The sequence below is a fragment of the Podarcis cretensis genome (genome assembly GCF_951804945.1).
Source record: "Podarcis cretensis genome assembly, chromosome: 3".
In the NCBI taxonomy this organism is placed as follows: Eukaryota; Metazoa; Chordata; class Lepidosauria; order Squamata; family Lacertidae; genus Podarcis; species Podarcis cretensis.
This window is the reverse complement of record NC_137172.1, coordinates 124049472-124074284: the sequence shown is the minus strand read 5'-3', so window position 1 is coordinate 124074284 and position 24813 is coordinate 124049472. Positions and strand designations below refer to the sequence as shown.

General features: G+C 43.6%; 1 protein-coding gene and 2 long non-coding RNA genes across 4 annotated transcripts; 2 read left to right on the top strand and 1 right to left on the bottom strand.

The window, feature by feature from the left end:
• Window positions 1–4986: 4986 nt before the first annotated feature.
• On the bottom strand, window positions 4987–18194 carry LGALSL (galectin like). Of its 2 annotated transcripts, XR_013837039.1 has the most exons (6): window positions 18053–18194; window positions 17502–17573; window positions 17278–17366; window positions 16371–16548; window positions 7202–8766; window positions 4987–7084 (listed from the first exon to the last, which is right to left on the bottom strand). XR_013837039.1 is itself a non-coding variant. In XM_079970188.1 (5 exons), the coding sequence occupies exons 1-5, from the start codon at window positions 18083–18085 to the stop codon at window positions 8623–8625; spliced, it is 516 nt and encodes a 171-aa protein (XP_079826314.1). In that variant the 5' UTR covers window positions 18086–18194; the 3' UTR covers window positions 4987–8622. The 2 variants fall into 2 exon arrangements, 1 of the variants encoding a protein (XP_079826314.1); XM_079970188.1 differs by having other exon boundaries at window positions 4987–8766.
• Window positions 10273–14654, top strand: LOC307212703. Its single transcript, XR_013837122.1, has 2 exons — window positions 10273–10758; window positions 11143–14654. It is a non-coding gene; the product is annotated as an uncharacterized lncRNA (long non-coding RNA).
• A 381-nt stretch (window positions 18195–18575) lies between the features above and the next one.
• LOC307212677 lies at window positions 18576–24326 on the top strand. Its single transcript, XR_013837084.1, has 2 exons — window positions 18576–19593; window positions 24173–24326. It is a non-coding gene; the product is annotated as an uncharacterized lncRNA (long non-coding RNA).
• The last annotated feature ends 487 nt before the right edge of the window (window positions 24327–24813 follow it).

Sequence of the window (24813 nt, the reverse complement as noted above, 5' to 3'; positions counted from 1 at the left end):
TCATGCATCTGCTTGCATTGTTGATGAGACAGGCACTTGCTTGAGGTTTGGTCCCATTTGCGCTTTCTCCTCCAGCTCCAGCAGTCATTGTTTCTTCAGAACTCTGTTATGCATCCTAGTTTTTCCCCAATAGGATAAATGTATGTGTCAGCTAAGTGGAAACTTGGTTGGAGATTGCAACTTGAAATGTTTTCTGTGGTATGGTGGAATATTTATCCCTGGAACCTTCTTCCCATTTCTCTGCTTTTCCTCAAGTCTCACTTCCCAGCTGTTTTCCCAGGTTCCTCTTTCTTCCTTCCATTGCCTTGCTGCATGCTTCCACCGGCCACCTTGCCCTGGTCTCTCCACCCCTTAGTTTTAACTGTCTCCTGTGATCTCTTTCTAGTCCTCAGCCTTCCCTATAAAGCTCTGCCTCTTCCTAGGGCCTGTGTGGTGTTTTAATCTTAGCCAAAATGACAATGTTCCTTTTTAACCTACAAGTTGAACTGAAATATTCTGGCAACTATGCTCACTCAGCTCTTTGATAATAATCTGTCAGAAGTGCAGTACGATATAGTGAGTACCCCCCCCCCCCAATTTAATATATATATATATATATATATATATATATATATATATATATATATATAGGCATAGTTTCTATTTGCATTTCACTGTCTTTTTTCAGTGCAGCAATGTGCTTGAGTTGTGTTACCATTAAATACTTGGGCAGCCCAGTGACTGGTGATGTGGCAACTGCTAAACACATTATGGAGCTGTTACCATTATTGTGGTGTTAACATTGTAATCTTCTCAGGTATTTAATTACTTTTCCAAAGGCATCTATAAATTATCTTTCTAAGCAGCATGCCAACTGAGACATTAAAATACAGCTTTTCATTTAGAAAGGTTGCTGAAAAATAATTCATTCTTGTGGTTGGCTTTCTTATTTTAGTCTATTACCCCATCCTGTCTAAAACCAACATCAGTTTATTTTTAATCTGCATTAGCTATGGAGGTGTGTCGTGAATTTTAAAAAAACACACTACTTACTCAGGATAATAAATATTTTGGGTTTACGAGCACAGTATTTCAAAATAATGTGTAGGTAGTTTTCAGCCGCAGTTGCAGGTGTAAAAGCTCAGCTGCAAATGGCATGTGCTAGTTTTCTGTCATTGTACTAATGCTTCACACGGTACCTTGCTAATGCACAAAGGTTGAAAATAGTCCACATTTCTCTGGCAGATCAGGGGTTAGTGTGGATCCCATATGCTGCCTGTTCTGTCTGATGATACACTCACACCTTTGTAGTACAGCAGCTCTTCTGCCTTTGGGCAGTTGGTTCTTGGATGTGCAGATCCAGGAAACCCCGTCCACTGAGAGCATCCTGCTCTGTTTTCATAATGTTAATTTAAAGCCTTGTTCTCGGGTGGTTAAATAACAAGATGCCATATCATACTGACTACTTTTTGCACAGCTATGCAGTCAAGTTTGGATTTGTAGCCAGCTATTTCAGTTGGCGCTGTGGGTTAAAGCCTCAGCGCCTAGGACTTGCCGATCGAAAGGTCGGCGGTTCGAATCCCTGCGGCGGGGTGCGCTCCCGCTGCTCGGTCCCAGCGCCTGCCAACCTAGCAGTTCGAAAGCACCTCCGGGTGCAAGTAGATAAATAGGGACCGCTTACCAGCGGGAAGGTAAACGGCGTTTCCGTGTGCGGCTCTGGCTCGCCAGAGCAGCGATGTCACGCTGGCCACGTGACCCGGAAGTGTCTCCGGACAGCGCTGGCCCCTGGCCTCTTAAGTGAGATGGGCGCACAACCCCAGAGTCTGTCAAGACTGGCCCGTACGGGCAGGGGTACCTTTACCTTTACCTTTTATTTCAGTTACAGTGGTACCTCTAGTTACGAACTTATTTTGTTCCGGAGGTCCGTTCTTAACCTGAAAGTGTTCTTAACTAGAGACGTGCTTTCACTAATGGGGCCTCTTGTTGCCGCTGCGCCGCCGGCACACGATTTCTGTTCTCATCCTGGGGCAAAGTTCTCAACTCGAGGTAACTCTTCCAGGTTAGCGGAGTTTGTAACCTGAAGCATTTGTAACTTGAGGTACCACTGTACAAAGAATGTGGGCTTTAGAATCACATGATTCTGAAGCATCTTCCTTGAAAAGATTTTGCTAGACTAATAAGATACCTAAGGACCACATTTATGTAAACTTATTACAGTGTGGGAAACAGGGACAGATGGGATGGGAAGATGGGAATCTAGTGCATGTAATGAAAAACATGGGCTACTTTCACACACATAATATCTAAGTGTGTGTAAAATTATTATTTGCAGTGTGAACAACAAAACACAAGAAACAGTAACAATGAACTAATCTGCTGGGAAGGCCATAGATACATATTACTCCGCAGTGAACAAAATGGGTGTGTGTCATTTGTTTCAACCATAACGTGTACAAGTTGTCTATGTATGAGAAAACAAGATGGTAATCTTGCATCTTTTCACATTTTGAATTCTTCCTTGGCAACAGCAGCACAGATACCTCCATAGAATGTTTCAGATCCCCTCCCTATAATCACTTTTTAGTGTAAACAAGAGCTGAGTAGTAACAACAGCAAGAACAACAGATGGCAGCAAAGTCATGGCCCTGAGGAAAGCGATTTGCTAGTAGTGTTTGACTTGGTGCTCATTTGGCTGAGAATATATTTTTTATCAAACCAAATCGGCAACAGTGGCAGAATATTGAAAATCCCGTATTAAGAAATATAATTGAGATATGGGCGAAATATAAATGAAAACTGACACTAGCAAATTACCCACTAATTCTGGTGGTGATGATAGAAGACTTCCTAGTAAATTTAAATAAGGAAGTTGAAAAAGAAGCAAAAGAGAAGAAAATATTCAAAATAAAGGAATGGCTGGAAAAAATGAGAAGCAAAAAACAAGAGCTCTAACATGAAGTAAAATAACTTGGTTTAACTGTGTACAACTGAAGCAATGGACAAAGCAGTGGTTAAGGGAAAACAAGAAATGCAAAGAGCGTACAATTTTTAAAAAAATGATTTTAAAAGGGAGGTGAAGAAAGGGGAAACCAGTAAAATTTATAAAAAATATTAGTAGAATCGGAGGATTAACAAGATCAACTAAAAGAGGTGTGGAAAAGGAGGTAACAGGTTAGGTAAATCGTCACAGCTAGGGGAAAATATGGGAGAAATGCATTATGAAAACGATGTCTGTAAGGTTAAAAGAAAATTACAATGAGTTAATATGGGGGTGGTATTTAACACCAGCAAGATTAAATCAAATAAACAAGAAATATTCAGTGTTATGTTGCAGGGGATGGAAGGAAACTAAGACTTACGTTCACATGTGGTGGGGGTATAAATACATACAAAAATTTTGGCACAGGGTGTTTAAGGAGATAAGACAAATCACAGGGTTAAAGCTGAAAGTCCATTCATTATCAGTTTTTGACAGGGTGGAATGTACATAGGCTATGAAGGACTTGCTCACAAATTTATTAACAGTGGCATGAGTTCTTATAGCCAGGAAGTGGAAGGGGCAAGGTAGAAGAATGGTATAAAGAGGTGGGGGATATTGCTATTAATGATAAATTAAGGTAAGATGGGGAATATGGAGAAATGATTTTGAGGAGATAATGAACTTATTTGTAGAATTTGTACTGTTAAAACAGAAAGGAATCAAACCATCTCAAAAAGTGTTAAAATTTTGGGAGGTTGGATAGTTACTATGGATTGTGGTCTTGGGGGTGGGGTGCACAATTTTTACTTTTATTATTACTTTGTTTAGAATATTTTTTTTTAAGTCTACAGAAAATTTGTCAGCATTTGCACTGGTATCCAGGTCTCTTGTATGTAATCTGGTGTGAATGCTGTGGCAGCTTATTTGCATCTGTATTTGTCAACAGCAATCACAACTGAGCAACTCCATATGCTGTTAGAAGCTTAAGCTGTATCTTCTTCCGTATGTACCTTTACAGGCAGAGGAGTGGACCTATTATCCACATCCATGTTTTTCCAGGTGTTGCAAGATCCCACACTGGAATGATGCATATGCAAATACACAGGAATGCTTGTGTGCTTCCCATGGTTGGCCAGAAAACAAAATGGTGGCTTAGATGGGCCTTTGGTGTGACCCAGCAAGGCCCCTGCTTTGTTTCCATTGTTGCTATGAAAATACTTAGTTATTTAAATAAAGTAAGTATTGAAACCAACTCAAGGAACAGCCATGCTTTTTAAGAATGCACATAGACTTGTGCCCCAAATGTAAAAGTCCCAACAAATCTGATTCTGGGGTTAGCCTAAAATATTACTTGATGGATTTTACCACAGGTTCAAGAGACTTGGGAGTAATCTTTGCCTTGTGCCACTGAGAATTAACAAAAGCCTCCTACCATTGAGCATTCATGTCTACTCAGAAGTGGGTTCCACTGACTTCAGTGGGACTTACTTCCAGGTAAGTGTGTTGGTTGCAGCCCTACAGTGCAATTTTATGCCCACTTACCTGGACATGGTGAGACAGATTTCTGAGTGAACATGCATAGGTTCACACTGCACATTAGTCATACAACACAATATTATGTATGTTTACTTAGAAGTACGGTAAGTCCTACTACTGTATGTCCGATAGAACTCACATCCCAATAAAATCTGTTTAGGATTGCAGCCTACAGTGGATAATTTTATTCTTTGTCGATCTACCATTTGCTCTGGCATCTCTTATTGTAACCTCAAACCCATGAACTGAAAACCTATGGTCCTATTGGACATTTACAAGACTGTAGAGGAAACAACCAAGACTTTTTTTCTTTTACAAGTATTCTTATCAAAATTAGTATTTTTTTCTGAAATAAATGAAGGGTGATATGCAGTGAAGGTCATGAGGACCTAATGAAACCAACGAGGCTACTTCAAGGGTGACTGGTGCTGACCCAAAAGATGTAACTGTCCCAAATCCTAGAGATCAGTAGCACACCAATAATCCAAACATTTTATAGAAAACCTTTTTCTGTGTTTATTTTCAAGAATATTGTTTTTGTACTGTATAGAAATATTGTAGGATTTCTTAAGACACTATGAAGTGACACAATCAGCTCAACAATTTATACATCATGTAAATTCATCCTGACAGATTCCTACACTGAATCTAAACTGCAGTACAGAGTACAATACTCATATAAAGCTACTCTTAGAGGAAAGGGAGGGGAGGCAGAATGATCACCTGAAAACAACCTTTTGTGTTCTGATACAAACTTGAGAAGGAAGAGGGGTGGAATCAAGGAAACTGTCAAAGGTTTCCCATTTAAATTTTTGAATTGCCTCATTCTAATTACTTCTCATGGGTGTTTGCAACAGTAGCACAGCAGAACAATATTGCAAAATCACAGGGGACATGAATTATCTTGATGTCTGAGGAGTGGCAATAACATATGCAGCAGAGACAGAAATATAGCTATGCCAACAATGATAGAGGTGAAGAAGATTGAGACATCTGGGGATGTGTTTCATGCAGGCTCTGTTCTGTTCATCTCCACAGTGCAAGTGAGATTCAGTCAGGTACTTGGCCTGACATTGATTTCAAGGTGAATACTTGCATGCTTAAAAGTCTAGTCACACATTCATGCAGTTCCAGGAATTCTGGTTCAGTTCCCCCAAGTTTTTAGTGTACAAAGTGTCTAATCCACAAACTCTGTAAGGGCTGGGAGGTTTGTATCATAATCACAACATATACTACTCAATTAAAGATGCAGAACACTTTTGAATGGCTGTAAGAGTATGCAGTCACAAACCCAAATATGTACAGCTACTCTGTTCATATTCTTACATTAACTCAGATGGGGTGTGTTGTTTATCAACACAGTATTTACTGCATACAGGAGAAAGAGATATAAAATTCAGTAGATATTATGATTGAAATATATGCAGCCTGATCCTAGCCTTGTTTACCCAGAAGTAATTCTGATTTACTGCAACAGGGTCTGCTCCCAATAAGACTGCAGTGTATCGTATTGTACCCTGCTCCTATTCATGTCGGAAGTACGTACCACTGAACACTGAAGGGCTGAACCCATAGTAAATCTGCATAGGATTGTAGTCTTAAAACACAATTCTAATCATGCTGACTCGGAAATTATTCTCATAACATTCAGTGGGACCTATTACTGCTCTTGATTACTCAGTGGCTCCTTTCTGCTGTGATCCTTGCTTGAGGGGGTTCTTTGTATCCCTTTCTTATGTCCATTAAAACACAAGCAGAAAACTTATTCCATGCTATCCACTGCTGTTTCTTATAAGCCCCACCTAGCTCTGCAAGGCAAGGTGCCCCAGGAAGGGGAGGCGGATGCTGCCAACCTTAGTAGGTGAAGTAGGCAGATCTGGGGATAATGTAATGGCTTTTTTAACCTCAGACTAGCCAATCTGTCACTTGTAATAGAGCAGAACTTCAGAATATGGCACTGTAAACTTTTGCAGGGCCTGAGCAGAGGCTACACACAGGTGAATTAGCAGAATCTTCTTAGCACCACTCCAGTTTTACAGTGTGTATGAAAAATTTTGGCCCCCTCTCCTCACTAAAATGAATTCAATGTGAACTGACTAAACCTAGAACTTCTAGTACTTCACCTACTAAGATGATGGAGTGATGCAGAGGAGTGGTTAATCTTTTTTAAAAAATTATCTCAAACAAGAAGGTCCCAGCTTTGATTGATTGATTGATTGATTGATTGATTGATTGATTGATTGATTGATTTCAGCATAAGTTCATTTTGTTACCTCTTTTGGTGTTTTAAAAAATGTTACGCTACAAAAAGTCTCCATAATAAACATCTTTAAAAGTCACTATAATACATGTGTTAAAAATAAGACATGTCCATTCCTCAGATTGTAACACCCAAACGAGGCCTTGGAAACCCACTGTGAAACATTGACAGAGGGGTACATTTCATTGGGCCGTGTAATCACATGGACAATGCAGTTATATGGTAAAGGTAAAGGGCCCCTGGATGGTTAAGTTCAGTCAAAGATGACTATGGGGTTCAGCGCTCATCTCTACCACTAAGAGCTATTGCCTAGGTCAGTGGTGGCCAAACTTGACCCTCCAACTGTTTTTGGACTACAACTCCCATCATCCCTAGCTAACAGGACCAGTGGTCAGGGATGATGGGAATTGTAGTCTCAAAACAGCTGGCGGGCCAAGTTTGACCACCATTGGCCTAAGTGAAAGTATCTGATACATTATTAACTGAGCCATTTTAAAAGGCTATTTTTTGTCCTTAGATGTGCTGAGAATTCTATTCTCTCCCACACCCATGACAGTAGCCACGAAAAGTTACTAGTCTGCAGAAGACAGTTGTATCCTCAAGGTCTAACAATGCAACCCTATACATGTCAATTTAGAAATAAGTCCCACTGAGTTCAGTGGGGCTTACTCCCACCCACTTAAGTGGGTACAAAACTGCAACTGAGGCACACCAATAAACCTAGAAACTTCTGTTCCTGTGTGTGCATGGGACCCTCGTTCCCTCAAAACATCCCATCAGCTCTGACCTTATCATTTACAGCAGATTTAACAACATATTGAAAGTAGTTTCCAGTGAAGACATGTACAAACCAAGGTTCTATGAACAATGATTCCACCAAGTGCCCAAAGACAAAGGGGGCATATTTCCGAAATGATATGTTAATATTTGCCCAAAGAACACTTGTACATTCAGAAATACTTTGCCGCTCTTAAATCTCAGTTATATTGTTCAGTTTTGCAGTTAGAACATTAACACAATGGGTATCAATAAATAAACTAGAAGCTTTAAAAAATTGTATTAATATTATATTGTGCAAAAACATTTAATGACCTACATTCTATGCACATACCCTGACTATCATATGAAAGCCAAATCCAGAAGCCATTACTCAGTTTTGACCTTTCCCTGGACAACAAACTCCCCCAAATTAGAAACCACAATGGTAACTGGCTGCAATCCAATGCACAATTAAACACACCCAAGTCCACTTGATTCAATGGGATGTGTGTGTTGAGACAGGACCAGAGCCATTGTGTCTAGCTGATCACATGCCATTAGAGTCCACAGGACTTTTTGTCATTGGTGTTAAGGAGACCAGCATTAGGCACTGACTAATGACTTCCACATTTAACCCTCTTTGTGATCTGTGTTACACTTACATTAACCCACTTAAGTGCAGGAGAAATATTTCCAAAAGAAAACGACTCCCTTGTCATTTCATAATACATTTAGCACTTAAAACTGCCCTGTCAATAGCTTCTGCAGTTTATAGACAATGAAGTAACTCTTTCAGGATCCACTATAATTTGATTATCCAGCAGGCGTAGGCTATTTAGTGCCAAAGAAAAATGGGGCACGGCTCAGTCTCAAGTAATCTTCAATTGCTTCTTTCTTCATTAGGAAAAACAGTGCTTCAGTCCGTCAGTATGTTATTTGCTGCTTACGGGAGCAAAACGGTGGTGCCAGCCCCAGAGGGAAGGGGCTCAAGGGTTGCTTGTCTCTGCTCCTCCAGACAGATGTGGACGGCATCTGAGCCAATTTGGAATCTAAAATTTTGGTTTTTATCTTTATCTGATTGTTTTTGCTTTTGAATATGAAAACAAGGTCAACCAAGTTTAGTAAGTTGGAGATCCCCATTTATCTTTATCGTATCAATAGCTGACAACTTCTCAATGCGATGGTAAAAATCGAAAAGCTGGTGTCCATCCACGAATATTCTAAAACGAGGGTGTTCACAAAGTATTTCAACCTGTAAGAAAGAAATGTTATCAACCAGAATCACAGTTGGAACTGGGAGGAGCATTTCATAGAACTTAAATATCACCATTATGGGAACCATAGTCAATTTTATACTGCTTAGAGCATCTGTGGGGTTAGGTCATTGCTTTACAGAATAGTTTAAATCCAGTCAATAAACACCCAGTTATGGATGAAAATCACTATAATCCAGTGCATTTAATGTGGATCTGAGAACACTGCTCAGAGGACCAGTGGGTGACACTTGGCCAAGACATTTTCTCAGCTCCAGACCCAGGTCTGCAGTTTTAGAATGAGCATAGCCTCATAAAGCTACTGTGACAATGTACTAAATGACTAGATAGAATGGCTACAGCAAAATGATTTGTGAATTGAAAGTACATTCTGAATGATGAATACTGACTCAAACAAACAATGGATGAATTATCACAAATCCTAGGAGCATTACTCTGCCAGGCGTAGTGATATTGCTGAATGCATAGTACAGTCACAAAAATTCCATGACACAATGACAATGCAAATAATAGTACAGAAATAATGAAAGTCAGTGTGAGGTTGCGAATCTGAAGTTACTTTACAGCTGTGCACAGTCCACATATCATTTATGTTCACAACACCAGCATCCAGGGCCAGCCCACCCACAGGCCAAGGAAAGTGACTGCCTCAGGCGGCAGGGTTCACAGGGGCAGCAGATCCAGCCTCCAAGGAATGTACCACCCTCTGCTGCGGCACATGCCTTCGTGGCTGGATCTGCCCCCACCATGCTGCCTCTGCAATGGCCTTTTGGTCAATAGGAGAAGCTGCTGGTCTCCCACCCTTGTTCCCAGTGTAGATCATTACAGCAGCATCCAACATCACTACAGCTTATCTGGACAAGTCCTGGGAGGGATCAAGGCTGGGGTTGCACAGCAGCAGCGCCAGACTGGCTAAGTGTCTGCAAAGCCCAGCTTCACAGCAGGCCTGTGCAAGTAAGCTGTAATGACCATTGCTGTCAACTTCCCTTTTCTTGCGAGGAATCCTATTCGAAATAAGGGAATTTCCCTTTAAAAAAGGGGAAACGTTGACAGCTATGGTAATGACACCAATGACCAAAGGGTTGTTCTCCAGGTCTGCCTCACTACACCAACTGCTACCACATCAACAAAAGAAACAATATATTGTATGGAGTTTTGAACAATATTGGTTGACTTGCACTGAATTACCAAAACAAACAGTGCTAATCCCCCACTCTGGTCCTTGTCTAGCAAGGACAAACATTGGCTTTCCTGGTCCAAAGTGAGATGAATCTACACTGGAAATATAAAAATTCTACAGTTCTCTGTGAATGAATAGAACACACACACATAAAATTTCATTACCCATAAAAGCCCAGGGGCCCAGAGCCAACTCTATTTAAGACAACAGTAGAAGTTCTACAATTCTTCACTTAAAATAGGACTACAGGACTGTATTCTTCTAAGGCACTTAGAAGGATCACAGTATACATAGTATACACAGTATACATAGAATCATAACATTCTAGAGTTGGATGGGTCGGATGGGACCCTGAGGATCATCTAGCCCTGCAATGCAGAAATGTACTGTTGTCCCATGTGGGGATCAAACCTGCAACCTTGGCATTATCAGCACCAACCAACTGAGCCATGTTGCCAACAAAAATACACAGTTCAGTCCCCAAGCATCAATGTAACGGGGGGGGGGGGGGGGTGTCCTGTCCATCTGATCCTAAGATTGTGTTCTAAAAAAGAATCAACCCATGTTTTGAAGAAATGTATTTCTAGGAATTTTGGAAGGGAAGAAGCTCAAAGGTCTAAAATCCCAGTCACCCAAGTTCTCTAGCACCTTTGACATGAACTGGCTTATTGTGATATTGAATTCAGTAGGCAAAATGCACCTCAAGAAGTGGAGTGTAGCATGAAAAGCCCACAGTCCAGCTCGGTCTTGTTCACATTCCAGATTTCTTTGGTGTGTGACGAAACATAAGGTAAAGGTAAAGGTAAAGGTACCCCTGCCCGTACGGGCCAGTCTTGACAGACTCTGGGGTTGTGCGCCCATCTCACTTAAGAGGTCAGGGGCCAGCGCTGTCCGGAGACACTTCCGGGTCACGTGGTCAGCGTGACATCGCTGCTCTGGCGAGCCAGAGCCGCACACGGAAACGCCGTTTACCTTCCCGCTGGTAAGCGGTCCCTATTTATCTACTTGCACCTGGAGGTGCTTTCGAACTGCTAGGTTGGCAGGCGCTGGGACCGAGCAGCGGGAGCGCACCCCGCCGCAGGGACTCGAACCGCCGACCTTTCGATCGGCAAGTCCTAGGTGCTGAGGCTTTAACCCACAGCGCCACCTGCGTCCCTACGTGACGAAACATAAGATCACATATATATTGGCTACTGATGACCTCTACATTCTCAGAAGCACAATATTCCAGTTTCTGAGGCCAAAGAGGTTCCCAATGAGCACCTCACTCCTATCTCAAGCCTAGCTACCCACTGCCTCTTCCACCTTCACCTATGGCAACAAGATGCAAAAGAGGGATGGGATCCTGCACCTTTAACAGTCACTCAGCAGAGAGAATGTCATCAGGTGCAGCTTGGATGACAAACTACAGCCGAAATTCCCCCTTCTAGAAAACAATTGAAGGTGATGGACCTCTTTGGCATCTATCCACCTTAGCTTTACCCCCACCAGTTAGTTGTGGGAAGTTTGTGACCCTCCAGATGTTGCTGGCTGATCTACAACTCCCATCATCCGTGGCCATGGCCATGCCTGGTGAGGGCGATGGGAGCTGACGTCCAGCTACATCTGAAGGGCCAAACGTTCTGCACCCCTGAAGTACTCTACATCACAAAACGGCTGTCCGGATTATTGAAATGTGCTGTTAAATGCTAATTGGGGTGTATGGCATGTGGGGGAGGGGTAGTGGGAGACATGTCCTGCTCCTTCTGGGGTAGTTTGTTCACCTTTGGTCCCCACCCTGCCCTCAGCTCTCACCTGCGGCTCCTAGAAGCTGTCAGCACGTGACAGCAGCCACATCCCGGCAACGGTTTTGACTGGCTGGCTAAACCAGGTGAGTTAGGGACTTCCCCTGCATGCAAAGTCAGGCTCTGGAGGACTGAGGGGACAAGACCAACAGTGGGCCCAATGGTCAAAAAGGCAGTTTCTGCACGTGCTGTGGGGGGCCAGATGGGGTTTGTCAACCTGGGAAGGTAGCCCGTCTGGGAGAAGGAAAAACTGAGGAGTAAACCTTACACAAATCCAAAGTGCGCTCCCTAAGTTGGTTGGATGGCGCCTTGTACGCCTCCTTCCGGCAATCCCTGCAGCCAAGCTGGTGCCAAACGTATTGCCCTGCTTTCTTTTGGACCACATCAGCGAGGCCAAGGGGGTGGGTCTTGTCATCTACACAGCCCAGGACCTCCACAAGCACTGCCCAGGTTTGTGCCCCACGGAGGTCATTTCAGTGCACTCCATTGCCTCTTGAGAAAGACAGATGCCACCAACAACATTATTATTATTATTATTATTATTATTATTATTATTGAAAAACCTGTGCTCTACCACTGAGGTATGGGTCTTCCCCATAAAGGCATTTTCAGATAATGAAATGTCTGTGATGAGAATACAACATTGGCCACATTCAGCACCAGTAAATTGCATCCTCACATCTAAAAAGGGGCATGAAGAGCCCTTGATGCAGAGGAAAAGACAGGTCTTCTAAAAAGGTACTGATACAGATGTGTATTATATCAGGAACACACACTTTCCGAAGGGAACAGCCCCCCCCCCCCCGCAACCTGCAATAAAAAGGGTACATTAAATGCAGCAGCATGTTAACAGGGTGGAGAGGCAGTGGTACAACTACTGCTTGCTGGGATGGGGCAGAGCAAAGCAGCAGAAAAGTCAGCGAAACTCAGAGCTATCGGCATCTCACAGGTTTGTGCTCACCTGTGGATGCCTTTGATGCCAACTCAGAGCTCCCATGACCTCACCACTGTCTCACTGCATCCTTGAGAATGAAGTGTTGCTGCTGCTGGGACAACGCCACTGCCACTCTACACACACACACACACACACACACACACACACACAGCCATCCTGCTGTTGATTAAATGGCAGAATATTTAACTATCTCAAAACTTGCAGGGCACAATCCCTTGTTGCAAATCATGTTATAAGCACTTGTTGGGACAATTTGTGACCCATCATACCTAACACAGCCCACCAAACGTGTAAAGTGGCTCACTAAACCCTTCTTTTTGCTACCAGTCCACAGAATAGGTGCAGCTGTGGGGCAGGGATGTATTTTTCCAGCAACTCTATTCTGCACTTTGGGTTTCATTCAACTGACTGTTACTCAGAGTAAACCTATTAAAATTAAGGAACCCAAGTTAGTATGGGCCATTTGTTTCAATGGGTCTACTGTGAGTAAAGGTTAGTTGAATACAACCAGTAGGCTTTGGGAAATATGCTTGTAGAGTAGGGAAAGGTTTTCTGGGTCACTGCAACCAATGAAAAGAAAATACAATTTCTCAAGTGAAAATAAGATGTTTTCATTGCAACTTGTTTAGACTACTTACTGCAGTGAGCAGTTAGCTGCCTTTGGAGACTGATCAGACATTGCAGATATGTTAGCTGAGGCTAGCCGGGTGGAAGAGCAGCTACAATGACTATGAATGATTTTCCAAGCACAGTGCAAGGTGCTAGTTTTAACCTAAAAGTGCTAAAATGTTTGGAACCAGGGTATCTAATGGACCATCTTTTCCCACATGAACTTGTCTGGCCATCAAGACTGGCTTTAGAGGCCCTGCTCTTCTGCCAACTGAAATTACACAATTGGGGACAGGAGGCAGGCTGTTTCAACACTGTGTTCATTTTTACATTAGATTTTAATTGCCTGCTGTATTTTCATTTATTGTTGTTGATTAGATTGTTATTACTTTACTGTATTGTTATGTTTTCCATCCTATGTTTTTGCCATGGTTAAAGACTGGCTACTAAATATGTTGAACAAACAAATCAATCTATCAATCTGCAAAGAGCCTGAGTGGGGATTTATTCCTGATTCTCCCTCATACAAATCCAGCATTCTAGCCATCCCACAGAAACAAAACAAAACAAGAAATTGAATGGTGGCTAAAACTAATTTAACACAAGGTCATGGTGCAATTGGATTGTCTTTAAGCCCAGTAAACAATATACTGGAGGACAAACGTTCCCAGCCTTAGTATCTCAAAGTGCACAAAACACAGTGCTTTGTATGCCTGGCATATGCACAGCATTGCTTCCAAACTCCAAAGCGCCAGAGAAAACTCATGCAGGATGTGCCTGTGGCCTGGATAGATGGACTCAGATAAGCTTTATCCTGATTTGACCTCAAAAGCTGACTGCCATTTACCCTGCAATTTAAATCACACTTCGTAAAGGATGCATTACAACAATAAGCATCAATGCTAAGTATCACTTTAAATATGTCTTTCTCACAAGTTTTCCTCTGGACACTCTCTTATTCCTAAGGAAAAGGTAATAAATGTGGCCTACAGTAGAATGAATTGTCTGCTGCCTCCTCAAACTGGCTAGAAATCCCATAATCCCAGGCTGCACTGTTCATGTAATTTACTTTCCCTACTGCTATTCAAGACAAAGGAATCCAGCTGCAGATTGTAAACATAAACTTATAACCACTATACTAGAAATGCTCTTCCCTGCCCTGCCCTGCTTTCCATCATGTCCTGGACGGGATACTACTGCCTATTCACAAAGTGGGTGTCCAATTTGTGAGTACTTTAGACACCAAAACAATAAAGTAATCGCAGGGTGAGAGCCTGAATAGGACCCTGCATAGTGGGAAGGCTCACTCAAATGTGCAGAAAAATCTTGGATTTTTTTTACAAAATAAATAATAAAACGGGGAGAGGGAGAACTGTATGCCACCTAGAGCTCCTTCCAGGAAAGGTGGAATATAAATTGAATAAACATTTTTTTAAGGCAAATATATTTTCCCCACACACACCAGCCACTCTTCAAAAACTACAAAAAATTAGGTCTGTGCCGATGTTCAGACCTCTGGTTGCCTAGAAACAAAGAGTAGCACACCGATGATCAGAAGAGAGATTTAGAGCCAAGATTAATATTATCTGTGATTGCATTTAACACGTCTGTTGCTATTGTTCTTTTAAGTAGCAGCTGCAAGGTGGCAGGTAGGTAGAACCAGGACTAAAGTGTACATGGAGGGTTGTTTAACCTTTTAACCGCATGTACCAATGAAAGTTGTCCCATCTCTAATTCCTATTTGCACCGAGTAGAGAAGATGCTATTGGGGGATGATTTGGGGGAAAGTGTACTGGAGCATGAAGAGAAAAGGTTAAAAACTTCTCCCCACACAGTGAAGTCATGATCCTGAATGGATCTTGGGACAAATGTTTTTGTTTTTTAGAAATGCATTACATTCAGTGCAGTTATGCATTTAACACACAACTTGTTGTTTGACCATTTGGCTGAAGTAAAGCAAGTAGCCTGCAAATCACTTTCCCTATACAGGGAGGACCTGGGGTCAAAGAACAGCCCCTTTAAAGTTTAGATGCCTCGGATAATACCTTCAGACACTCATTTTCTGAGTCCAAATTCTCCCCTGCCCACACAATCCTTTAAACTGCTAGAAGACTCTTCTTACAGTTTAAAGGATGGTTGCAAACTGGCCTCAGAAGCATGCCCCCATTCCCTGCCTTATAGAAGCCTCTGTGAAGGCCAAAGGGGAAAGAAAACAAGCTCCCACACTGATCTCAACGCTGTTGGAGCATTATTTGCTTTGCTGATGTCTGGACCCAAGACAACCCCTCACGAGGCCAAAGTGGTTTCTGATGTATTGTGACACTGTCCTTTAAAAGTGATGGACTGCAAACAGATGTGCTCCGATGCTCCAAACCCAACGCATAACATCCAAACTTGCAAGTCTGCTTCTGCCCGTAAGTTGTCTTAGCTCAAATGTTACTAAAAACCCACTCTCTTTTTTATAGTAAAAATGGAGGTGGCATGAAGCAGAAAAAAGATGAAGAACTTTTCATGGAGCTGCATTTGTTTATTCATTAGTCCTGTGCCTGCTATGGACATAATAAGCAGCAGTCAGCCAGGGAGAAACTCAGCTGGATTGTATGAACATTCATCAGCTAATTTTGTGTGTGTGCATGTGCGCGCATGTGCCTACACAGGAGGCATGGAAGCAGTAGCATGAATTATATAGTAGCCATTTCAAACTGAGGCATAATTTTAGAGTGCTTTTAACTTATGGTTGTAATTACCAAACCCAGAAAGTTTGCTATACCACTAAATATTACCATCTTTAATATTACCATCTGGGGTTTCTTGACTGTTCAGATGAGTTGCCATGCATGACACACAAACTAGCATAACATCAAATTTGTATGCATAGATTAAATCAGTAGCTTTGAATCTGTGCCTTTCTAAAATACTCAGATGGGCAGAGATTTTTGTGGCTCAATGTTCTTTTCAATATGCAAATAGAGTATTATTATTTTTAAAAATAAACACCAAAAGCACTTCCATCAATTACACACAACTATTTTATAAATTTTATAAAGTACTCACCCTAAAGGGCTGGTCTGGAATAAATGGAAAGTAAGGAAGAGATGATTGTTCTTCTCCCCATTCACCAGATACACAAGAATTCCTGAGAAACTGTCTGTCCGAGAATATGGCTTTCAGTTCAATAGCTACGTCAGCAGGAGGATCCTCTGAGTCCCCACATGTGAGACTGATGTCAAAACTGTAATGGGAACAGTAGCCCACTCATTCACCCAAAATAAAGCAATAAAATCCAGGATGTAGCACACTTGGCTTCTAAGCCTGTACAAATACATTTTACTGGTACTGACAACAGCTGGCACATAGGTATAGTATGTGTGTAGGCAAGTTTTTCTGCTAGGCTCCCTAATCTTTTTTTTACAGTCACTTTGTATATTATATGCTTCTCCTGCCGGGGTGCCGACTTGAATAAAATATGGCGGGGGTGAGGGAGTAGGTAAGCCCCACCCTGCATCACATGACATGGTGCATGCACACTATTTGAATGGCAATGCCCATCAACATTGCAGGGGTTGGCCCCCTGAAATATTTTATGGGAGGCAAAGACCCCTCCCCCCAGAAGTTGGCTCCTATGTCTCCTGCCCCCCCCCAAAAAAAAAACCCTCATGGAGATGATCTCCACTTAGAAAACATATCATGCGTGAAGCAGCCCTTACAGAGGCCTCATGAAATTTTGGGAAACAATGACCTCCTTTTATATAAATACATCTGCTGCCATGGGTCAAAGGAGAAAACCGCATTCTATATTTACATTGCAGATAAAAATAGCTTGTCTTGAGAAATGATGGGTGTTTGGCAAGCACATTCTTTTTATTTTTATGTAAACACAGCTTTTCTTGCAGACCTTAGATAGAATGAAGACAGAAACTGGGCCAGTGGAAAACAAAAGCCTTCCGTCTTGTCTTATTACCTCTCTGGGTTGAGATCCACAATGCCCATTACCAAGATCTTCTTGCCCGGCCTCATTCCTCCTTTGATGTGCCCACAGAATGGGACAATCTGGAAAAGGATTGCAAGGATTCAGAAAGAACAGCCTCTGATACCATCGGGGCAGAAAGGGCTAAATCACAATACAGGGAAAGGGAAGAAGGGAGGAGAAGGCATCAAAAAAAGGAAAAGGGGGGAAAACATTACCAGGCGTGGAAAATACACTTCTGCTTGCACCGGAGATCCCAATGAGTTGTTCAAATGCCCGTCTTCTATTTTCTGGAGACAAAAACAAGCGCGCACTCAAGAAGCAGAAGGCCCCCTTTGTATTCCGCACCCGGGGAGAGAGAAGGGGGCACCCGGGGAGCAAGAGAGAGCGCCAATTTCATTTCATGTCGGAGCGAGAATCCCTTTGCAAAACAAAGGGTGTCGCCTGCTTCTCGCGATTTCCCAGCAAGTGCTCCAGGTAGTAGAGAGATCCATGCTGCCAAGATCGCCCCGATCTGGCGCCCAGAGAGAGATCGCACCTGCAGGCTGGGAGGGGAGGAAGAAGGGCCAAAGCCCCCCCCCCCCCGGGGCCCTTTCCCCTGTAACGTGGGGAAGCTCTCACGCGCTTTGCGGGCGCGGGGGGATCCTCCCGGCCCCCCTTCAAGCGCCCACCTGGCGCCGGGCGGGACGGAGGGATCCCGGCGAGAGGCCTCCCCCCCCCCGCCCGCCCGCCCCTGCCGAGCCCCGGAGCCCGACCAGGGGCCACTCACCACCGCGTCCCTCTCGGCCACCGATCCCGCCATCTTGTGGGAAGCCCGGCCCGGACGGGAGGAGCTCCTCGGCGAGGCTCGCTCGACGGCAGCGCGGCGCGCAGAGATGGAGCGGCGGCGGCGGCGGCGGCGGCGAGGAGGAGGAGGAGGAGGAGGAGGAGGAAGGCGGGCGGGCGGGCGGGCGGGCGAAGCGAGGCTGCTCCTGGGTGCCAGGCGGGAGGCGGCCCGGCAAGCCCTTCCCGGCGGCGGCGCAGGGCATGGAGCGGGAGGCGAGGCGCCCAGCCTGCTGGCCTGGCCGGGCTGCCTTGGCGGGCCCCGGGGGCTGGAGGGAGAGAGCGCGGCCCGGGGTTTGGCCCCCGGGGGCCGCCAGAGGCCTCCCAGCCCGAACCCCGCGGAGTCCAGATGCAGAGCGCGCCCCGGCCAGGGGCATCGCCCAAGGTGCTTTTCCTCGGCTACTCGCTGCCTTTCCAAAAAAAAGAATTTTGCCCCGCTTGTAAAGCTAAGTTGCAAGCGCGTCAGTTGCGGGCTGACTGTGACATATCCCCTGTTTGTTAGTTTGTCCTGTATTTGTTCCTTTTTAATTCCACGGCTGGCGCAGCACCCGGAAATAATCAAGAAATTGTTGTGCTTTCTAGTATCTTATTTCTGTCCCATTTTAAAAAATAAAAGGCAACCCATGTTCCTTAGGCTTCCCAAAAAATCATGCTAGCAGTGGCTCCTCTGTATGAGGTTTGTTTGTACACTTGGGAGATTTGAGAAAGTGGGCCTGTTGTCTGAGTTTTCCATCCTTGGAACAGCTTTCTGTGTCATGATGATCATTTTCACTCTCAAATCCAGGGGGCTCAAAGATTTCCCACCCTGAACAATTAACATACACCACTGTCTTGTGCCTCTGCAGGCGTTCCTACAGACTTGGGCCGGCCCTACCATTAGGGAGAATGAGACTACTGTCACTTGGCCCCACATAAGCTCACTTGACAGCTTGGATCTGCCACATAATATTCACTGTGCACTTGTAAGAAATCAATCTTTTCGTGTGGAAGCACCTATACGTTGGAACTCCCTGCAGGTGTTTTCACTGTACTGTTTTCAGTGCCCATTAAAACATGGTGCCTTCTTACATAATTCTAGGCACCAGGCAAAAACATTTCTCTTCCCCCAGGCAGTTAGTTGGCTGACTAAACCATCTATGGCCTTTTAAATGTGTTGGGGGTATTGTTGGTGGTGGTATGTTTGCTTATCATGTTATGTGTTTTGTGTTTTTATATTACAAACTACCCTGTGATATTTGGATGAAGGGATAAATTTCATTAATAATAATAATAATTGTTTAGACAGTTCTAGCAAATGTGTTTTATTTCTTTCTAAACTAGAGTAGGGACGCAGGTGGCACTGTGCTTTAAACCACTGAGTCTCTTGGGCTTGCTGATCATAAGTCCAGCAGTTCAAATCAGTGTGACGGGATCTGCTCTTGTTGCTTTCTTCCAGCTCCTGCCAACCCAGCAGTTTGAAAGCATACCAGTGCAAGTAGGTAAGGTAAGGTAAGGTGAATGGTGTTTCCGTGCGTTCTGGCACTTATCACAGTGTCCCATTGAACCAGTAGCAACTTAGTTCTGCTTGCCACATGATCCAGAAAACTGTCTGCGGACCAACGCCGGCTCCCTCAGCAGGAAAAGCAGAGATGAGCACCCCACCCCATAGTCAAATTCAACTGAACTTAACCGTCCAGGGGTCCTTTACCTTTTTTTACCTTAGCTAGAGTTAATTTGCAGGACGTGGGTGGTGCTGTTAGCCTAGGGCTTGCTGATTAGAAGGTCAGCGGTTCGAATCCCCATGATGGGGTGAGCTCCCGTTGCTCGGTCCCAACTCCTGCCAACCTAGCAGGGGAAGGTAAACGGTATTTCCGTGCGCTGCTCTGGTCTTGCCAGAAGCAGCTTAGTCATGCTGGCCACATGACCCGGAAAAACTGTCTGCGGATAAATGTTGGCTCCCTCGGCCAGTAAAGTGAGATGAGCACTGCAACCCCAGAGTTGTCTGTGATTGGACTTAACTGTCAGGGGTCCTTTACCTTTACCTTTTAGAGTTGATTTGAGTAATCTTTTAAATATATTAAATACCTGTTTTTAACTGTTCCCCACCCCCTGATAATTTTAGTGTTGGATTTTATATTGCCTAGAGAGTGATTTTTTCCCAAACTCTCAAGTGTTATATTTTCATTAATTAATGAAATAAATAAATGCAGGGAGCGGGGCATCCTCCTGAACCCCATGGGCATGTTCCATGTGCTGCACCGCCAGTAGTAGTCTGCTGCCCTCAGGAGTGGGGAGGATGCTGTCCCACAATGAAGTGAGATTCCACTCACAGTCCGGTCAGCTTTGTTTGTGGAATGAGGGCAGGAAGGAGAGAGGCACCATCTTGTCCTTCATCTCAGGCAGCTATATATTATTATCAGAAAGCTTACTGGAGAACCTTAGGACAGCATTACTCAATCTATTCTAGCCTAACTTGCAAAGGACTGGATACAAATGGTAAAGTAACGAATTTCTGTGCATTTTAATAAGTAATTTTAAAAAATTGTTTAGGACCTGCATGTGAGAGGTGGGTGCTGCCAAAGCCAGCATAGATAAGACTCCAGGCTCGCCACCAGTTACTGTCTTTTAGATTTATTTATACAGTTCAAAAAGGTTTCCAGAGCTTCAAAGTCTGCTTAGATGCCTCGAATAGCTTTTTTTTCTTACTTCCCCTTCCCCAGCAGGCTAATCGGCGGAAACCCCGCCTCCTATCTCCTCTGTTCAAAGGACAGCTAGTTCTAGGCTGAGCATCCCCCCTCCCTGCCTCTTCTTCGCTGTCAGAAGGTAAAGGTACCCCTGCCCTTGCGGGCCAGTCGTGTCCGACTCTAGGGTTGTGCGCCCATCTCACTTAAGAGTCCGGGGGCCAGCGCTGTCCAGAGACACTTCCGGACACGTGGCCAGCATGACGAAGCTGCTCTGGCGAGCCGGCACCAGCACAGCACACGGAAACGCCGTTTACCTTCCCGCTATAAAGCGGTACCTATTTATCTACTTGCACTTAGGGGTGCTTTCGAACTGCTAGGTGGACAGGAGCTGGGACCGAAAGACGGGAGCTCACCCCGCTGCGGGGATTCGAACCGCCGACCATGCGATCGGCAAGTCCTAGGCGCTGAGGTTTTACCCTCAGCGCCACCCGCGTCCCTTCGCTGTCAGAAGAGAGGCTGGTAATTAGCTCTTTCGGCTCTCTATAAGTCCTCCTCTCCCCCCTTGGGTCTTTTGCCGTGTGCATTTCCCTGACGCTGCATACCTTAGGATGGCCTTGTGCTCCCAACAGCCTCCCAGAGCTGGTATCTTCTGCATGACTGGCAAAGCATGTAGAGGGGCATTCCTGGTGGCTCTTCTCCAGCTTTAGAACTCCCTTCCAATGGAAGTCTTTAAAAGGTATGGGAGAGGCTTAGAAAACTATTTCAAGACCCTGAACGCTGTCAGGCAGCCATTGCCTGTCAGGTGTAAGCAAGAGGTTCTCTTAACAATGGGTTTTTAAGCTTCCATTAGCTTATGGGTTAGGGTGGAGGAATATATTTCACAGAAACTGGAATAAATGTAGGCACTTGTTCTTGGGAGATTGGTTTCCAACAACTTGCACCAAGGCTGGAATTTCACCAAGAAACTCCCAGTTGTATAAAACAGAAACTAGGGTTCAATACTCATTGCTTTGACTTTCTGTGGGGATTTCTTTGGGGGGGGGTGAGAAACATAAATATTCATGGTTATATTTATTAGAGAAAAGCACTTTTTTACAAGTAGTAACACACAATGATTGAGGAGCCACTCTTCAGATATGATATATTACACTTCAATATTCTTTGAAGATTGTGCTTAACCTTTTTCATAAACAAAAGGGCATCCCGTGGTTTTAAAGAAAACTATTAAAGTTTTTTGGGTTAAAAAAGTACATACATTATCTATTTTCCAGTCTCAGTCTTTTCTACTGATCAGTTACATTCAATGTGAGACATTAACGTATACAGTATACGGTTGGGGAGGAAAGGGGGAAAGAGGTGTGGTAAATTTACATTATTGTACTTAGTGTATGTGTGAGGTTTTTGTGTCAGCATCACTTGGGTAGGTTCTCTTTCTGTTCATTTATTATTTTTCTTGGCAGTGAGAGAGGTGGGGGGGCAGGGCATGGTTGGTTGCCTTTAGTTGACTGCAGTGAGATTTGTTTGCATGGTGAGTAGGGAGGAATTGTTGGGTCAAGGTAGCCATATTGATTCGTATTCTGTTAGTAGGTTGCCTTGTTGGGCTGTGTGTAATAAAGGGGAGCCATATCAGGTGAAGGCATCCTCTTTTATTTGTCTCTGGGTCAGTTTCAGTCTGTTGGTTAACTTTTCTAGTAAGGCTTTGGTACCAGTGTTCCATGCTCACTTCTGACAGGTCTCTACAGTGCCTAGCTATGATGCTTGTGGCTGCTCTTTATAGTAGTAGTAGCTCTTTATGGTGTGAGTGAGCATTAGTGTCTTGGAAAATATTCAATAAGGCCAGTTATGAGGTGGCTTCCAATACCTTTTTAGTTATTTTGCATATTTCTTGTATGTAAGAAACTGCCGTCAAAAGAGGTTGGATTTTGGGGCATTCCCACCACATGTGGAGGTATGTGTCTGTAGAGGTGCAGCATCTTCATCATTTTGGTGAGGTTCCTGGGTGTATCAGTGCCACTTTCCCTGGTGCTGGGTAGAATCTGTAGGTAAGTTTCAAAGTAAGTTCCCTTCTTATGGCTGAGATGTATTTAAAGGGAGCTTAAGACCACATTCTAGTCCATTGGGTAAGGTTTATTTTGTAGCCTATGTTGTGCTCCCATTTTGTTTTGTTTTGTTTTTGCGTCTAGGGGGTTTGTGGGATTCTGAAGCAGTATTTTGTATATTGTGGATACCACCCCCTTGCCATGTCCCTCTGCTGTCAGGAGAAGGTTTTTGAAGGTGGTCAAGAGCCTAGTGGCTGCTGATTTTACTGCAGGATTGTTTAAGAAGACCAGTAGTTGGTGGTGTGTTAGCAAGAGTATTTAGTGTCCTCCAGTTTGTCTTGTACGTATTTCTTGTGTTGATATGGGTTTGTTATTTTTACCGAAGTCTACTAGGCAGTATAGGCCTTTGGAAGTTTTGTGCTGTGTGATGGAATAGTGGGGGCATTCAGTGGTTTTGAACTCATTTCAGCTTCGGCTGGGGAGGGCAGGATATAAATAAAATTTTGTTGTTGTTGTTGTTGTTATTATCATTATTACTGAAGTGTTTGATTCCACTCTCAATGACTGAGACAAAATTAAGGGCCTCAGTTTCACTCCTGACTAAAGAAGTTGAAGTACATTTTTGTGAGTACCCCTGCACAATGTATAGCCACATAGGGGGTTTTTTCAGACAGAACTCACTGGAACTCAATTCTAGCACCTCTCAATTGGGCGCCATTGCCATTATAACAGAACAAGGGGGAAATAGTACTGGCTACCCACAGAGCGAAGACCACTCTCGCAGATACTCAGTCACAGAAAGAAAGAAAACATTTTAATAAGTAGCATTTTGCACAGAAAGTTCAAAAATATTTTTACATTCTTTTATCTATGTCATAAAGACCAACTTAGACAGCAAATGGATTGTCCATACAGTGGTACTTCAGGTTACAGACGCTTTGGGTTACAAACTCCGCTAACCAAGAAGTGGTTGCTCCAGGTTAAGAACTTTGCTCCAGGATAAGAATGGAAATTGTGCACCAGCGGCACAGCGTTAGATGTAGTCCCCATTAGTGAAAGCCCGCCTCAGGTTAAGAACTGTTTCAGGTTAAGAACGGACCTCTGGAAGGAATTAAATTCTTAACCCAAGGTACCACTGTACTAGTATTCTCTTTGGTCATTCAAGAGTTTTGTTTGGTTTCTGGCTGCCATTTACGAAAAAGGAATGTAGCCTGATCAGGATTTTGGTGTGGCATAATTACACTGGATGTATTACACCATAGCAGTCTGATATTGTGTGCTATGCTTAGACTCATTTGCATTGCCTATCATGTCTTTTGTTGTAATGATGTGACAGTTTGCAGGTTCCACAATGAGTCCCTTTAGTTTCAGGGTGGAAAGATGTAACAGCAATCTGGAAAAGATGAGCAACAAGTAAGAAGAAAGTCTGGCAAGAGTTTGAGTCATCTGAACAAACAAGTGCCAAGCCAAAATTTCTTGAATATGGAAAATTCTAGAGAAATAAACATTTACAAAAGCATCTCCTGGCATTTAGTGAATTACCGCCCACTATTCCTGTTTTGATGGCAATTAATAATTCAAACAGTACCATAGTTGGACCTGAAAACCAGTGCCAAATTAAGGATGAACAACCAATTAAAATTTTGTGTGAGTACATAAGGTCAAAGATTGTCTAGGCCCTTTTGGTTATGCTGAAAGTTTGGGAGTGGCCCACGGCCATTTCTCCCTTATGACCATGGCCAGGCACTCTTCAATCTCTTGTATTCAATGAAAGAAACACTGTAAATCTCAACAGTTTTCTTAGAACTGCCACAACTAAGCTTCCCAGCTCAGGTCCCTTAATGACAGTATGGCAGAGAAAACTTTAGAAGTGAGGAAAGTGTAGAAAACATTGGCAATGTCCACATTTGTTTTTTCTCAAGTTAAGCAGAGCTCAGTCTGGCTGCTTAGCAAATAAATAATGTTCTTACTAAGGCTTCCTGATCTTTAAGGTGATTAGCAGAGGC